The sequence below is a fragment of the Dysidea avara genome, chromosome 3 (genome assembly GCF_963678975.1).
Source record: "Dysidea avara chromosome 3, odDysAvar1.4, whole genome shotgun sequence".
In the NCBI taxonomy this organism is placed as follows: Eukaryota; Metazoa; Porifera; class Demospongiae; order Dictyoceratida; family Dysideidae; genus Dysidea; species Dysidea avara.
Genome location: NC_089274.1, coordinates 40,160,230 through 40,177,335, shown reverse-complemented (window position 1 = coordinate 40,177,335; position 17,106 = coordinate 40,160,230). Strand labels below are relative to the sequence as shown.

General features: G+C 38.9%; 3 protein-coding genes across 6 annotated transcripts in view; 2 read left to right on the top strand and 1 right to left on the bottom strand.

Moving 5' to 3' along the window:
• Window positions 1-17,106, top strand: part of LOC136250971 (uncharacterized) — a 184,812-nt gene that overhangs the window by 109,237 nt on the left and 58,469 nt on the right. The window lies entirely within an intron of this gene.
• The window catches only part of LOC136250973 (ephrin type-A receptor 4-like), a 44,972-nt gene that overhangs the window by 16,642 nt on the left and 11,224 nt on the right, over window positions 1-17,106 (top strand). For both annotated transcript variants that reach the window (XM_066043333.1, XM_066043334.1), the window contains exons 5-8: window positions 371-441; window positions 495-826; window positions 13,801-14,082; window positions 14,152-14,305. In XM_066043333.1, the coding sequence (XP_065899405.1) occupies window positions 371-441; window positions 495-826; window positions 13,801-14,082; window positions 14,152-14,305 (839 nt within the window). The remainder of the gene's footprint in view (window positions 1-370; window positions 442-494; window positions 827-13,800; window positions 14,083-14,151; window positions 14,306-17,106) is intronic.
• Window positions 8,772-13,571, bottom strand: LOC136250972 (uncharacterized). Of its 3 annotated transcripts, XM_066043331.1 has the most exons (11): window positions 13,348-13,571; window positions 12,939-13,008; window positions 12,634-12,883; window positions 12,392-12,583; window positions 12,214-12,333; window positions 10,958-12,162; window positions 10,749-10,901; window positions 10,514-10,702; window positions 10,312-10,444; window positions 9,342-10,255; window positions 8,772-9,297 (listed from the first exon to the last, which is right to left on the bottom strand). In XM_066043331.1, exons 2-11 carry the CDS (start codon window positions 12,939-12,941, stop codon window positions 8,782-8,784), a joined length of 3,675 nt encoding a protein of 1,224 aa, XP_065899403.1. In that variant the 5' UTR covers window positions 12,942-13,008; window positions 13,348-13,571; the 3' UTR covers window positions 8,772-8,781. The 3 variants fall into 3 exon arrangements, with proteins under 3 accessions (XP_065899403.1, XP_065899402.1, XP_065899404.1); XM_066043330.1 differs by having other exon boundaries at window positions 12,939-13,571; XM_066043332.1 differs by lacking the exon at window positions 8,772-9,297 and having other exon boundaries at window positions 9,461-9,596; window positions 9,643-10,255; window positions 12,939-13,571.

The window sequence follows — 17,106 nt, the reverse complement described above, 5'->3', positions numbered from 1 at the left end:
CTTCTTGGGTCGCACGACACGCTATCGTGTGTTTTGATGTGCAGTTAAATCTTTGAAGGGTGCAGTTGTCATGGTCTGTTTTGTAGAAAAGTCACAGTCAGATCATCAAGGAGTGTGGTCATTACTGTGTATGACAGTTCTATTAGAGTATCCCAATCTCTTTGATTCTAAACGTGCTAAGTTGCTGTTCCTCGGTCAGTGTCCATTTTAAATTCGTCTATTATGCCAGCATTTTGTTCATTACTTTTACTGTACCAGCCTGTTTTTCCAAAAATGTTGCTGACAAAACCAGTGCATCCCTACTTGTGCTTGTATATGCATACTGTGTGTCTATAGAAATTTTGTTTGGCATTTGCTACTGTTACTGTAGCTACTAAAAATGATGTCACTGCAGTTGTCAATCCTGTTCCAATGTATGATTCAATCAACCTAGATCGCAAGGTAAGAAAAATATTTGCATTATATATATTAAAATATAGTTTTCTTATGTGTAGCCAAAGCCTGTAGAAACTAGCCACTCACATGAATATCAGTATGTAGAAGGGGATAGTGATTCATCAACCATAAAACCTGTTAAAATGCCATTACCCTATGAGATACCATTATTAGAAGTACTTGAGCGCTCTTTGAACAAGTATGAAATACCAACTGCTTCACCATATGAACTGGCTCAGTCAATGGAACAAGAAAAAAGCATTTATGAGACTGTTACTTTTGACAATAAAGATTATGGTCCAGCATATCAAAAGCCGCCATTTGAAGAAAAGAAAATATATGAAGAATTTGAAGGGAAAATATTTCGTAAATTGTTGCGTAAAGAAGTCAAGTGAGTACACTTTTAATTAATTAATGACCAGGGTTAGAAGAAGCAGTCCAGCCAGTCAGGTCATAGCCTGACCACTAATTTTAAAAATATATATATCTAATCCAAAACAGCCAAGCTGTAAAAAAAGAGTGCGGCCCTGAGAAAGGCTATGGTGAAAAAAGATGCGAAATCCAAGGTGGCGGCCAAGAAATGGCTATGATGGTAGGTTAATGGTAAAAATTTTAATAACGACAATTCAGGTGAATTTTGTGCCAAGACCAAGAAGCACCAAATTCACCTGAATTGTTGTTATTAAAATTTTTACCATTAACCTACCATCACAGCCATTTCTTGGCCGCCACCTTGGATTTCACATCTTTTTTCACCATAGCCTTTCTCAGGGCCGCACTCTTCTTTTACAGCTTGGCTGTTTTGGATTAGATTTCACTTCTTTTTGTATTTGTATACCCCAAAGCCGGCCATAGTTTAGGGCTTTTTAACCTGTCGTTTTTTCTTTACTACAGGAAGAAGAAAAGATGAAGCAGGGTGATTTCTTTGTAGCTGACCTCTCTGCAAGGTGATCCTTCTAGCTGATCTCTCTACCGGATGACTTGTTTGTAGCTGAACTCTCTACAGGGTGATTTGTTTGTAGCTGAACTCTCTACAAGGTAATTTCTTATAGCTGATCTTTCTACAGGGTGATTTGTTTGTAGCTGAATTCTCTACAGGGCAATTTGTTTGAAGCTGAACTCTCTACATGGTAGTTTCTTTGTAGCTGAACTCTCTACAATGTGACTTCTTCTAGCTGAACTCTCTACAGGGTGACTTGTTTCTAGCTGATCTCTCTACAGTGTAACTTGTTTCTAGCTGAACTCTCTACAGGGTGATTTGTTTGTAGCTGAACTCTCTACAAGGTAACTTCTTCTAGCTGATCTTTCTACAGGTTGATTTGTTTGTAGCTGAATTCTCTACAGGGCGATTTGTTTGCAGCTGAACTCTCTATATGGTAGTTTCTTTGTAGCTGAATCTAGCTGAACTCTCTACAGGGTGACTTGTTTCTAGCTGATCTCTGTACAGAGTGACTTGTTCCTAGCTGAACTCTCTACAGGTGATTTGTTTGCATCTGAACTCTCTTACATGGTGGTTGTAGCTGAACTCTCTACAAAGTGACTTCTTCTAGCTGATCTATCTACAGGATGACTTGTGTCTAACTGAACTCTCTACAGTGTTATCTGTTCATAGCGGAACTTTCTACTGGGTGATTTGTTTGCAGCTAAACTCTTTGCATGATTGTTTCTTTGTAACTGAACTCTCTACAAGGTTACTTCTTCTAGGTGATCTCTCTACAGGATGACTTGTTTCTAACTGAACTCTCTATAGTATGATCTGTTCATAGCGGAACTTTCTACTGGGTGATTTGTTTGCAGCTAAACTCTTTGCATGATTGTTTCTTTGTAACTGATCTCTCTACAAGGTAACTTCTTCTAGCTGATCTCTCTACAGGGCAATTTGTTTGTAGCTGAATTCTCTACAGGGTGATTTATTTGAGCTGAACTCTCTACATGATGGCTTCTTTGTAGCTGAACTCTCTATTAGGTACCTTCTTCTAGCTGATCTGACTACAGGGTGACTTGTTTGTAGCTGAATTCCCTACAGAATAACTTGCAATGTAATATAAACTGAGTAACATGCAGCTGAATGCTTTATTAGGGTGACTGTTCTATTAGAGTATCTCGATCTCGCATTTGCTGCATGTAGTTGCCTTTCGAATCATAACTCAGTGATTTGTAATCCGATTCTTCTGTACTACTGCAAGAACTTTCTATGATGATTATTCCAGCTACATACTGATTTTCAGCTCGTTGCTCTAAGCGGTTTGCCTGGTAGACACGAAAACTAATAGTTTTTTTTCATAAAAATCGATCGCGTAATTTTGACACAGGTTGGGTTTTGTGTCATATCTCCATGGTCTTTATCCCGATTCCTTTCAAACCACAAGAAGGCACTCCTACGATGGTTGTTCCATCTACATATCACTTTTCAACTGATTCCTCCAAGGGGTTTACCCTGTAGGCGTGACAGACCTTCGACCTTATTTTACGCAAATAATCGGTAATAACTCCGTGAATGTTCATCGGATTCCTACCAAAGTTGGTACGGAGATCCGCCTTAATGAACCCTTTAAGTGTGCCAAATTTCAGCCCAATCCGAGCACGCATTCGTGTTTTATGGCGAATTTTGCGAAGTGTGCGAAATGAAGATGAAGAAGAAAAAAATGAAGAAATTAAAACGAAATTTTGTTCGCTCGTATCTTGGAAATGGCTGGAGCGATTTTCTTCAAATTTGGTATATAGACTCCCCTAACTGGGCGGCACGTCTCTAGCAAATTTGGTTCCAATCGGATAAGGGATCACAGAGCTACATAGGTATGAAAATTGCGTTTTCTTTCTTCCTGTTAATATACTCACGGTGTGGCGCGCCGGCTTCTTGGGCCGCACGACACACTATCGTGTGTCTTGATTTTGAGTTGCTGATAGGCACTGGTCGATTATGCTGACTTGTTTATGGGAATGATAGATGCCTAAAGCATCATGCAAGCGTTGTGATAATTCCAGTAGAATACTTACATCGTATAAATCCTTCTCCGTGACAATCAGTCGTGGAAAATCAAAACACTCTAATAGAACAGTCACCCCAATAGAGCACTCGGGTATTTACTGATTTGTTGGTCAAATGCTTTATGAAGCTAGCGAATGTGAAAAATAATTTTGCATGGAAGCATACATAATTGGATGAATATTTGAGCACTGCAGCATGGTATGATAGCATAAGATCATGCATATATAGCCTAGTTCCTAGCTGGCTAGCTATTCACTGAGTTGTGACTTCATTACATTAAAATTAGTTATAAGTTTTACATGTGTTACAACTGTATAATGTGTAAGAGTGAATACATGATGTAGCTACATGCAGTGAGTTTAATGCAAATTTTGCTAGGGAATTTACAGAAAATTGTCTCAGATTTAATCTCAGAGCATGCAATTTTTAAAATTTTCCTAGGGGAGTATACCCCCAGACCCTCCTAGCATTCACACAACAACACACTATTTTATATGCCTACCCCTTGGCCTGACCACTTTAGAATTGCTTCTTCCAGCCCTGATGACTGATAAAAGAAAGCATGAATGTATGGGAGAAAATCCCTACTTTGGGATGTTATTGCAATGTCAAAGTATGGATTCCCCACGTAAAGCTATGTTGTAAAATTTACCATCGTACATTCAAAATAATTATTATAATGTGATCGGATCTACAAAAACCCAGCATAATGGTGTATTTTTCAAATTCTTTATTATTGAATATATAATCTACTTAGCCAAGTGTATGCTCTGGCCAAATTTCAGTCTTGTATGCCAACAACTTTTGGAGTTACTGTCCTACAAAGTAGTGACAACAGAAAGAACAATTTGTACAACAAGTATTGTGGAAATGAACTACAAGCGCTTACAAAAATGGCTGTAAATTACAAACACAATGTAGTACAGAGTTGCACCATCGTGTTTTCCATGAATATGGGAGTCCATTACTAGGTAAGTTTTTCCTTCTATCACTTTTCTTCACTACATACAGAGACGAATCAGTGAAGAAAATCGATCGCGTATGATTGCTTCGACATGATGTAAACAAATGCCCATAACTCATGCCTACTGCAACAAAACAAAGATTTTCAGACTCCCCTTGAGTAGACAAATAAGATGATATCCAGGTTTTTATCATTAGACCCTTTCTTCACAATGAACGGTAAACATCTCATACAGGTTTTGCCTCCCTCCAGTGCCTAACTGATAAAAAACAAATAACAAAACATGGAAAATTTAGGCTTGCGCCATTATGCCAGGTTTTTGCAGATCCGGTCACATACTGTATAACAGGTCAATTTCAAAGGGGGAATTTTTGAAGAGCAGCTGCTAAAATAAATTTTGAAAGTACAATTTTTGAATGCTCTATTGTCATGCTTAGCGCCACTAAAATTATTTTTGTAAGTGCACGTTAAAATAAGTGAAGACGGTGACCATGCGTAGTGGAACAATCGAAATTGAGACATTCATTAGGTGTTACTGTATTGGGACTGCTCCACTATAGGAAAGGCGGTTTTGCCAATGGGAAACGAGTAATCTTCATCGTCAATTTGCTGTAGGCGTGGCCATTGCAGCATCAACAAAAGCAAAGGTATGTATGGAAAGAAATATCATGTATTCGTTCTGTATTTTTTCTGCCCGGGATGATAAGGTGTTGAGTTCTGTTTAATAGTGGACAGAATTCAGCCGACCTGGTACAGGGCAGCTTTATATTTGAAGAGTTAAATTTTCGTAGAAGCTGTGTTCAAATAATTCAAAAATTAAACTCATTCAAAAATAACCTGTTATACAGTATTACTTTGATCACTTAGTTCCTATTGTCATTTTAAAATTAATAATACTAGTTTGTTTACTTTTTGTAATGCTATGCATATGTGACTGACTGTTGTAATAGAATATATTATGTGGCTGTTGTATTGGAGTGACTGTTGTATTAGTGCATGTCATGTCTCTTGCTGCTTATCACAAGTGATAGTGAGGGGCATAGTAACCCTGCCTTATTTTCTGTGGCAAAATGGATCATTATAAGTATAGCTGTATCATTAAAGGACACTGCTCTCTTTTCTGTTGCCAAGCCAGTTGTTATAAGTGGAACTAGATAATTAAGGTGCATAATCAATGTGTTCAGTTTTCTGTAGTGAACTGCAGTAACAGCTAGTTGAATTTCCATCATGTAATACTGTACCTAATTGTGAGCCACATACTATATCGGCATGGCGTGGAATTAAAGTTGGAAATTTGGTGGACGCTTACAAAATTAACAAATAAAAATCTTGCCATGTATTATCATTAGTGTTCCTATCATCGACAAGTACACAAAAAATTGGAATTTTCAACTAGAGTAGGGACCATAGCACATCAATAAATTGTACTGAAAGAGCACAGTAGGGATATAACACTTCTTATTGTTTTACTGTGATTTAATATCGTGCACTACTCCAGCTTGTTTCAGTACTTTTTATTGATGTGCTATGGTCCCCTTCTTTAGTTGAAAATTCCGATTTTTTTTGTGTACTTTTTTGTATACTTTTTTTGTAAAATAAAAATGACTGGTGAACCCATGCATACTGCATCAAAAAAAATGGTGCCGCATGTCCCAGCTATCAATTGTCGTCTGATTACACTTCATATTCAGCTATGTTCAACCTGGTACACATGCACCATTAGGCCTACATCAAATATGCCAGTATAATAAAAGCATAATAGGCTGGAGTGCTATGCCAGCATAATTAGGTGGATATTTCAAACTATGGAGCTTAATTCCATGAAAATAGATTGATACTCCCTAATTGAGCAGTCAGTGGAAACTGCAAACTGCAGTAGAGTGCTCAAATGCATTGTACATACGTAGGGAGGTGATACTCTCTAATAGAACAGTCATTTTATAGTGGGATACTCTAATAGAGCATTCACTAATTGTCACAAATGATGCTAGCTTAGGAGCATAATGCAAGTATAATAGATTCCTGAAAGCATTTTGGGCAAAATTTTGAGCATGTTTGACTCAGGCCTACACAGCATTCCCAATCAAGAACTGTTTGAAAAGAACCTCTGCAACCAAAGTAGCTACTATGAAAACTGTGGACGATTTCAATTATGAAGGGAAGCCACCATGTGCTACTGCAAAATCGACACCTTTCGCTGTCAGCGAAGATAAATGGGACACAAAGGAGGCACTGATAAGTCCATGAAAAATGCATTGTACGTACTGCAGTATGCCAAAAGGCACATGTCTGGCTGAAGCAACGTCAAACAGTGAAAAAATCAAGCCTGTAACCTTAGCCATTATCAATTACGCTTGTCTGAAGGCATCAGTCAGATACTCAGTCAGTCACTAGAAAATACTTTTTAAAATGTCATAGCAACTCGTTGAAAGTGTTTTGGATCGCTTGTTTGGGCTTAGTTTTACCTAACCAATACTGCCTCATCCTTATCAGGAAAACGTGAGGCTGGTTTTTGGGTGTTGTTTTTCATTGGCCATGCCCAAACCTTTGTGGTCCCTACTATACAGTACTATCACACTGTATGATCAGAGTTAAAAGAATTACTGTATGATTAGTACTAGTAATAGCATGGGTAGCAGTGAAATTTGGGATAAATATCACGAGTGTTGTATTGGAAATTTACCATTTCCAATACAACAAGAGTGGTATTTATCCCAAATTTCACTGCTACCCATGCTATTCCCAGTTAATACCATACTCGCTGCATATGCGCATGCTGTGCATTAGCGTTGCCATGTATGCAATTTGTCACTATGTACTAAACACGTGTCAACACTAATTGTTAACATAAATTCTAGCCAATGAAATTGCAATTACAACTTTTTCACTGCTACCAGTGAAATACGGGATAAATTTCACTGCTACTATTGAGACTTTTGTATGGGCACTGAAACAGGTATGGTATTAGAATTAAAATAATTAATTGAAAATGCAACAATGATAAGGGTCCATTATTAAATCTTTGTTTATTACGGATGCATCCATGCATAGATATATAACCCCCCGGGATTGGAAACGGGCTTATCAACACATATTAACACATACAGTCCCTGTTGTACTTTCTCCGCATATTCAAATACTAGTTTACTGTAATTTACTAGAGTCAAAGGCATGGCAGGGCATGGATCACGGATGATGGAGCCCACTTTGAACGAAACTTCCGGGTCACCAGACACGCCTGCAGTCATAGGTACGTTAAAGTGTGTAGTAGAGAAATATTACCCAGTTTTAAATAGTGGCACCCAAACGTCGAGGCCGACCCAAGTCGGGCAAGAAGATGTCGTCATCATCGAGCCAGAAGATGTCGTCATCATCGAGCCAGCAATCCTCGACGTTATCCTCAAACGAGCAGCTCGTGACGGCGATTTATAATGTTTTAGAGGACAAAACTTTCAAGTTTGATTCAAAGGCTGCAAGGGAAGCACGTGAGGCAGCAGTTTTGTTACTGGACTGGGCAACTAAAGATGAAAACTTTCCAACGATTCTTACGTTTTTGCAGCAGCTTCAAGAACGATTTCAAGGCTGTATAAAGTACCTCAATCCAAGTAGTATTAACAGAGATCGACTGTGGCAATCATTTTTCATACTTCGCTCATCAGAAGAATTTACAAAGCTGTGGGAAAAGTTACTTTCAGAAGCAAAGGTGAGCCCAACACCCACTCTATATCAGCAGCTCACAACCTTGATGTTCAATGAAGACATAAGGAAAGCGACAAAAATTGAAAGCAGTTCTTCACAAGCTGTTGAGCCACTAACTAATAATGAAGGGAATGCTTTACGCTACACAGCTGGATACATTTGTCGTCATCTCCGTAAGCAGTTAGAGCGTAGTAACCATGACATGAAGGAGGAACTTGTACTCTGCTTGATGGAGTTGACAGCAGACAAAGATTCTGATACTACCAACACTGATGAAGAATGGACACAACGGGTAGACAGGGGTGGTTTGTGGTATGTAAAAAACACAACATACTTGCTGTTTGTAGCAATTGAAGAAGAAGTGAGAAAGTGCCTGAAGCAGTTACTCAAAGGCTCAGGCCATAAGTCAGCCATAATCAAGCATGTAGTGGAAAGTGAGGAGGTGGAATTCCACTGGCTAATAGCACAAGCTGATTTTGATGTTGGCGATGAAGAGACTTACAAATTGTTGCTACATAAAATTGTGGAATTGTTTGTAACAGTGAGAGGTTATTCCTACGCAAGTAACCTGATGGAAAAGCATAAGCAAGCAACAGCAAAAGGCACACAACGAGCTAAAGCTTTACGCAGAGAACTACATGATAGCACTGATTAATGAATTAAGTACCTTTTAATTTAAAAAAAAAATGTACCATTATATGTCCACACAGTTAAAAGTTAAAAGTTTGGAACATAACAATTCATTCTTAATATGTTGCCTTGTTCTTGGAATGTTCAAGTAATATTTATAGTCCAACTTCTCTGCAATGCTGCGCCCATTCATACAAACGAAAATACCACAATCGTTAAAATTACTCTGTTGAGGAATTGTGTAAGCCTCCTTGCTGAAACTTCCTAAAGTAAATTTCCGTTCAGCTGCCTCTATAACTAAATAACGTTCAACAACATCCATACAGTGTGCACTGTTGCTGCTTGGCAGTGAGTCATGTAGAGTAATTCTACCAGTAGTCATGTAAACAGCAACAAGGCACCAGTGATTAGTAAGATGTACTGGAAACAGTAACACCCTCTTGTCAAATATTATTACCCTATTAGTCCAGTTTTGTACTCCCTGGTATCCCGAAGTTGAAAACTTGGTATAGAAGAATGTACTGAAGATATAAACATCATCACATCTATCCATAATCAAACTCATGTAGCTGTTGAGCACCTGTAATTACAATAAATTATTACCATATGCACAAATGTACATACCATGTCATTCAGCCATTCATTGTCCTGTAGTGTTGAAAGGTCACATTGCTTCAAACTGTACTTATTAATGGTGACCACAACTTCAGGATTTTGACAATCCCTCATTGGTTGATGTTGTGATTTCACAATTGGGGTTGGCAACATGGGTGAATGCTGGCACTGAGACTTTACAATTGTGGCTGGCAACATGGGTGAAGGCTGGCACTGCGACTTCACAATTGTAGTTGGCAACATGGGTGAAGACTGGCACTGAGACTTTACAATTGTGGCTGGCAACATGGGTGAAGGCTGGCACTGCGACTTTACAATTGTAGTTGGCAACATGGGTGAAGACTGGCACTGAGACTTACAATTGTAGTTGGCAACATGGGTGAAGGCTGGTACTGCGACTTTACAATTGTGGCAGGTGAAGGCTGGCACAATTGTGGCTGGTGAAGGCTGGTACTGCGACTTCACAATTGTAGTTGGCAACATGGATGAAGGCTGGCACTGTGACTTCACAATTGTGGCTGGCAACATGGGTGAAGGCTGGCACTGCGACTTTACAACTAGTAAGGTGGATGAAGGCTGGGACTGTGATTTTGCTAGGTCACACTTCTCAGGTAATGGCAGGTGATTTTCTGATCTTTCCTTTTTACGTTTTGGCAAAGGTTTACTTTCCTCTTCCCAGTCAATAGAAGTTTTGCTACCCCTGCAATTCCCTCTGGGCACATGCCCACAGACAGAATTGATGACACGTAGAGCTTGGGAGTTCTTGCAGAATTCATACTCATTGGGATTTTCACTGCTCTTTCCCCGCTGTCTTTGACAGCCAAAAAATTTTTCCAAACAGTCTTGTGACAGCCACTCACTCAGAAAGCACTTAACACCAGGAACAGTGAAAAGGTATTGAACAATCTCCACAAATGATTTGACTGCATACAAATTGACAACAAATATTACAATCTTGCATCACAGTACAATTTATTACCTGTCACAGCAATTCCCTGGAGTGTCTCATCTGGCATAAGCATCATCTTCTTCTCCTTGGGTGTATAACCTTTCCGCTTTTTAACGGAGGCTTCCCAGCTTTTCAGGTATCCCATGAAATCGTCTTGCAGCCACTACAAGTAGTATGAGAGTAAACAAATAAAGAGACCTTTGCAGAAAGTACATGTTCACATGCAACAAACCTTCAAACGAAAATCGTTGCTTGACATGTATGGTTCCTGGAAACGTTTATTTCTGTGGTATCCAACCTCTAGGTTAGTGACATTTAGACAGTCAAAAAATTTGTCCATGTATCGAATGAACTTAATGGTCTCTAAAACTTCGTCTCCTCTTGTTTGTTCCAGGGCATGAGCCACTTGCTCACTAAGCGCCTGTAAAACATATAATACACATGGCAGGCAATACAATGAAACATACTTGTGCTGCTAAATCAACCCTCATCTTGGAATAAGAAGTCAGGTTTATGTGCTCAAACTTCAACTTTGTCACAAGACGTGTCCCTTCTTCCTTCTCTGTCTCCACATTATATAAATCCACCAAGTGCTGCCACTCAATGTTTTGCCCATTGCACTAGGAATAACATACACAAAAATAAGGTGGTACTTGCTAAATGAAATATTTATTACCCATAACTTCCTCTTCTTGTTGTACCAGCTGTTTCGTATCGTCTTTATGAGGTGTGGGGGATCTGAAATAAAATACAGAAATCTCTTCCCTTCAGCAGCAAAAACATTAGGCACTCTGTACACTAGCTCCTTTCCCTTGCTGTGCAATTTCCAGAGCTTACGGTTGGACGAAGCTCCATCACAGCACAGAGCTAACACAAAAAAGCCAATTCTTTCAAGCCTTGCAATAGCTTCCCAGATGGGATCAAAGATCAGGTCACCCGACATACTTCCACAGGCAAACTGAGCATATGGGTATTCAAACTTATGGAGCAGCCCCTTAACCATGAACACCATCATCGTTGTAGCCAGAGAAGATTTTGACTCCCCATTGTCAATGAAAGCCTGAAAATCAAGTAGCTGATTGTTTACATCACCGATGTTGACAAAGCCAATTAGAGTGCCATCATGCTTGTCATATACCAAATCGCTTTTGATGTACATTTCATCCATAATCAAAGTCACATATTTGTGAAGATCTTTGGTAAGGTCAGCAGCATCAACAATTGCCTGATCTACTTCAGCAGAGAATCCCACCTGGCTCTTGATATAGTGGGTGTAATCCCTTAATGTTCTTTGGGAAGGTAGTTTTATACACCCAGAACTGCGCAAAAGCTCATAAGCTTTTCCAGACAAGTGTCTTAGGTACAGACACCATTTGATGACCAGAGGGTGCCAACGCATAGATTTGCTGTTCTCCAAGGAGTTTGCCTTCTGCTGTTGATCCCAAAACAATCGTTCAAAGGTGCCTTCCTTGTGAGAAGAATAAACGTTTTCTGTACAGTTTTTCATCAGTTGCACTAGGTCACCATTCAGTTCTTTATCCACAGTCACCCCATCAATCAAGATCGATTCATCTATTGCCTCTTGCAATCTTCTGACCTGCTGCTGGCATGCTCTTTTGTCACTGTGCAAGCGGTGAAGGCGTTCACTTTTTTCTTTACTTGTCAAGCAAAGATAAGTTGTGTGGCTGGTAGGAGAGGTACGATCGTCTATCGGCACATCTGAGCGAGATGCACGGGAAGCCATGGCTGTCAGTGACTTACGATGCTTTCCACAATATCCACACCGTTCTTGTGCACAGTTCACCAATATTTCGCACTTGGCATGGTGAATTGATGGAACACCAGTTCTGCTAGAGTCCAATATGCCAACAACTTCAGTTCCTGTTGTATTAACATCATAATTTGTTGCACCAAAAGAGAAAATAAACTTACTAGACTGGTTCATTAAAACGTCATCGTGGATATTGGGCAATGAAGTGTACTTCTCTTCAAAGTTTCCCTTGCATACTTCACTCTTACAAACTGTTTCAAGTAAATCTACAAGTCTTTGAGCTGCAATTATCAATAGACGTCAACATGCATGCACCACATCAAACCAGCAAAGCCTTACCGGTATTAACCAATGCTGGTGACCCTTGTAGTACTTGACATTCATGGGATATTGGATGCCCTCGGTATGAAGCAGTCCAGGTAAAATCACTGTTTACCTTGATAGCTTTAACCACTGCAGGTCCAGCAGCTTTCTCTGAGCATGAAACCTCAAAGAGAGTAAGCAAGCGATCTTGAATACTGGTGCTCCACCCTTGGAACAAAATTTGTGCACACAATTCCATTGCAACAATTCATACGTACCTTGTGGTATCTTATTCAGCGATTGCAGCCTCCTGTGTAGAACACAGATATTAGGAACTGGTCCGTCCAGAAATGATGAAATAGGGACAGATACATGAAAGTTCACTAGTTCAATCGGTAGTGACACTTTAAGTTCAGAGACTTTCTGCTTGGAAATGGAGACCCTCAAACTCTTGGGCAATTTAGGTTTTGGCTTAAAATGCTTACGACTAGTCAGCCTCAGCCTTCTGTGTCCCCTCCTATCATTAAACTATTTGTAAACAAAACCATTTGATTCAAAATTATATAAACAGCCTTCAAAATACCATTGCAGCAAGTACTCCAGTTGAAAACAAGCAGCGAACCTTGGTATTCCACCAGCAACAGATCAGTGGCCTAAAATAGACACATTATTACCAATAGATGTGTACAAACACGTGGAAACCATTTTGTAGATACAAAGATATTATTTTATGATGAAAAAAGTGTTGTATGTCCCTTCAAAATACAAATACAAGCCTCAAACTTTTAGTCTTTTCACCTCCTTCATAACTGATCTTTCCATTATAAAAAGCGATAGGTTGTAGCTATGAACCTAAAACTTGCTGTGAACGATTCCCAGTAGAAGAACGCTTCAAGCACACCTTGAAATGTTGCTGTAAAAGCTAGAACACCTTCCCTCAGAACCCCAAACAAATACACGAGGGAAGTGTGACAAAAATGAGACGGACTGACCTTCCTACTACGAACCGCGAGGCCAGCCGACAGAAACGAGCTGCTACAAGGAAGCAATAAAGTTGGCCAGCTACGTCCACTGCTACAGCAACGCTACCATTCCTTTTCACGTTTTGACAAGAAGACAGCGGGGATCAAAAGAACGTGTTAACAAGGCAACGCGGAGTGTTTCCTTTGACACAAAGAAAGCGGCTTGCGGTTTCCAATCCCGGGGGGTTAAATATCTATGATCCATGGCAGTAAAAGTACTGGCTAACTGAAAGAGCTCAATGTCTGGAGCAGTCAAGAACAAATGGTAATACAACTAACTGTAACTGTTTTGCATGAAGTTAGACTTTATGTATGTGGCCTCAACATTTGAACAATAATTGTTACCCAAAAAGGTTGCCTCCAGAGGGTTGCATAATTGAGGTACTATCATGTATCTTGTGATCATGCATTGCACATTGATAGGACTTTAGAACAATTAGGAACTGGAGCATTTGGAGTGGTTAATCGAGGTATGTGGAAGCCATCCTACATTAAAGAAGTTGAAGTAGCAATAAAGACTTTGAGCACTAACTCTACTGATAAGAATAGGGTACGATTCCTCCAGGAGGCTGCCATAATGTGCCAGTTTGATCATGAGAATGTAATCAAGCTTTATGGTGTGGTGACAGATGCTCCTACCATGATTGTGCTGGAATATATGTCATGCGGAGACTTGAGAAATTTACTAGTTACGCTACAACCAAAGTAAGATGTGTAATAGATTTTGTGACTGCACTATGACTGTAACATGTATGTTTATGTTTATTTGATAAGTGATGAAGATGCTACTCATGTGAAGTTGCCTATTCTTCTGCTAAAGTTTTGCAAAGAAATTGCAGCAGGAATGGAGTACCTTAATGGGAAAAAGTTTATACACAGAGACTTAGCAGCAAGAAATGTGTTGTTGTCAAATGATTTGACATGCAAGGTATTCCTGAAATGTGTATAATTATGATTATAATGTTGTTGTGTAAGTAATCCATAAGAATTACTACACAAAACAGCTAAGCTGTAAAAGGGGTGCAGTCTTAAAAATAAGCTTGGGTAAAAAAAGAATTTCTATTTTTCTGATTTTGACCCCGTTTATTTCTTGAACCATAACTGTATGATTAGGAATGCACCCTTTCATATACCTGTTATTACCCACTTGAAAATAAGTATGTATTACTCAGCTTGAAAACTCAAACATGAATATATACATGTATCAGCTGCGGTCTATATGCAAACCACCAAGTTAGATTTATAGAAAAGAACACTGGACAGTTGTAAACAACTATAATTGCTATTTATCACTAGAAGAGCAGCATCCATTGGTCTTCAGGCTGCTCTTTACCTGTAACCGCCCTTACAGTTCTCTCAGCCTTTAGCTATTTTCTGTTCTTGTATGTACTTAGCCAATTGCAAGTGTATGCTCTGGCCAAGTTTTAGCCTTGTATGCCAACAACTTTTGGAGTTACAGCCTTACAGAGTAGCAACAGCAGAAAGATTGATTTGTACAACAAGTATTAGGAAAATAAATTACATGCACTTACAAAATGGCTGTAACTTACAAACTCAATGCAGTACAGAGTTGCAATTTACACCATTGTGTTCACCATGAATAGGGGAGTCCATTACTGGGTAAGGTTTTCCTTCTATCACCTTTCTTCACCGCATACAGAGACGAAAACACTGAAGAAAGATCGATTGCATACAATTGCTTTGACATGATGTAAACAAATGCCAATAACTCACATATCCTTTAGTCTACTGCAACGAAACAAAGATTTTCGAACTCCTCATGAGTAGGTGAATAAGGTGATAGCCATGTTTTTATCACTGGACCCTTTCTTCACAAAGAACAGAGCATTTAAAAATTTAAAAAAAATTTTTCAATTATTACCCATTGCAATCAATGATTTATACTGAAAATATAGGTTTGCACCATTATGTCGGGTTTTTGCAGATCCGGTCATAATTTTTAGTGAGGCACCAGTTAATGTTCAGTTGCGTACTTGTATCTTTAGGTTAAGGTGGCAGTTTCCCGTTTGAAGGACATTTTTAAATTCAGTTGTAAACACGTTTGGAGAGCTATGCTAAAGCAAACACCGCTACATTGTAGATCAGCTCTTCCTGTATCTACATGCTGATTTGTATGGCCACTAGATGTTGAACAACAATGCTATAGAGCCAATTGTAATAGCATGCAAAATACTTTTGGCGTCAGTTTACACAAAGCTTGTTGCACATTATGGTGAAGTAAAACATGGAATCTATTCTTTAGCAGCATAAGCAGGGCACAATCAACACAACTTAAGCCTATATGCCAGGCTGAAATACAGCTGTGGAATTTTGAAGCCATTTTGGCCACCACGAAGGGACCTAAAACCTGCTGCAGCATCGACAGGCAGTACAAAAATCTTTTTTTCTCAACATGTGGCCCTGCCACAAATACCAATCACTCATTTTACACTAATACAGAGGTCTCCCTCACTAGTTTGCAAGAAAAAACTGACACAGGAAATTTTACTAACACTTTAGCATACCATACTCAGGGCCGTAGCCAGACTTTTTATTTGGGTAGGTTCTTTTAGAAGAAAAGTGGACCTTTTTTGAGGCCCTTTTATATGGATTACATTATGGTGTGAAACTAGGGGGGTCTGGGGACATGTCCCCCCCAGGAAAATTTTTGAAAATAGACACTAAAAGGTTGAATTTAGTGGCATTTCAGTCAATAAAAATAACAATTTTTAGGTAAGCTCAAGACCAGCTATTTGGATGACATCTGTGAAATATCTCTACTGCTACTGTAATTATACCATCTGTGATTATACCATCTGTGTCTATAATATATTGGAATATCACAGTGAATAAGAATGGGAAATATTGAACGCTCGGTTGGATCGTGTATTGAAGCATGGATGCTATTTATGGGATCTGCATGGGAAAGGCTTGTCAACAAAAAATTTTATATTATGAAAGTTCTAGTTTAGACAACAAATATGGTTTTGTAAATAAATTAAGTAGTTACATACAGATTTTAAAAGAAAAATGTAATTGTGACTGTTCTATTAGAGTGATTGTTTTATTAGAGTGATTGTTCTATTAGGGTGGTTGACTGCTCTATTAGAGTATCTCGATCTTGCATTGCATTACAAGCACTGAATGAGCCAGCTACTCGGAGCACTTAATTTAGCTTCTTATTAGTGGTGTTTATTAAACTGGAGCTAATGGACTTTTGCTATCGAAAATTTGGACTTGTATACTAAAATTGTGGACCTTTTTACTGAAATTGTGGACCTTTTTCCCAAGAGGGTGGTTCTTCCAAACTTCCCCTGGCTACAGGCCTGATACTAAAACCACAAATGACGTATGTATGCCGCAGAAGTTTTGTGCGAAGTACCCGGATTCCCATGAACAAAGGTTCTAAACTACTCTAATTACTTTAGTGAACGTCTTCTTTAATAATTGTCACACAACAGTAACAAATTTCTTCTTGTTACAAGGCAATGAGCCTTAGTACGTGCAACTGCCATTTTAATTACCCATAAGCGTAGAAATTTTCGTGGTGTATAAATTTTTGTGGAATTCGTGGTTTGCAGCTGATACATGAAAATTAATCCACATAAAGGTGATCCACGAAAATTAATCCATTTAGAAACTCACATCTCAGCTTGAGCAGACCTATTAACCATTGCCACCAATACACTTTCCATACTATTAACAAATTCTATGTAAATTGCTACGTAC

Excerpts from the sequence above, each read along its gene's own strand:
- LOC136250972 (XM_066043330.1), bottom strand. Across the intron at positions 12,163-12,213 it reads CGTTTTAATGAACCAGTCTA|GAACTGAAGTTGTTGGCATA; the intron begins GTAAGTTTATTT and ends TTAATACAACAG. Across the intron at positions 9,298-9,341 it reads ATGAATGGCTGAATGACATG|GTGCTCAACAGCTACATGAG; the intron begins GTATGTACATTT and ends TTGTAATTACAG.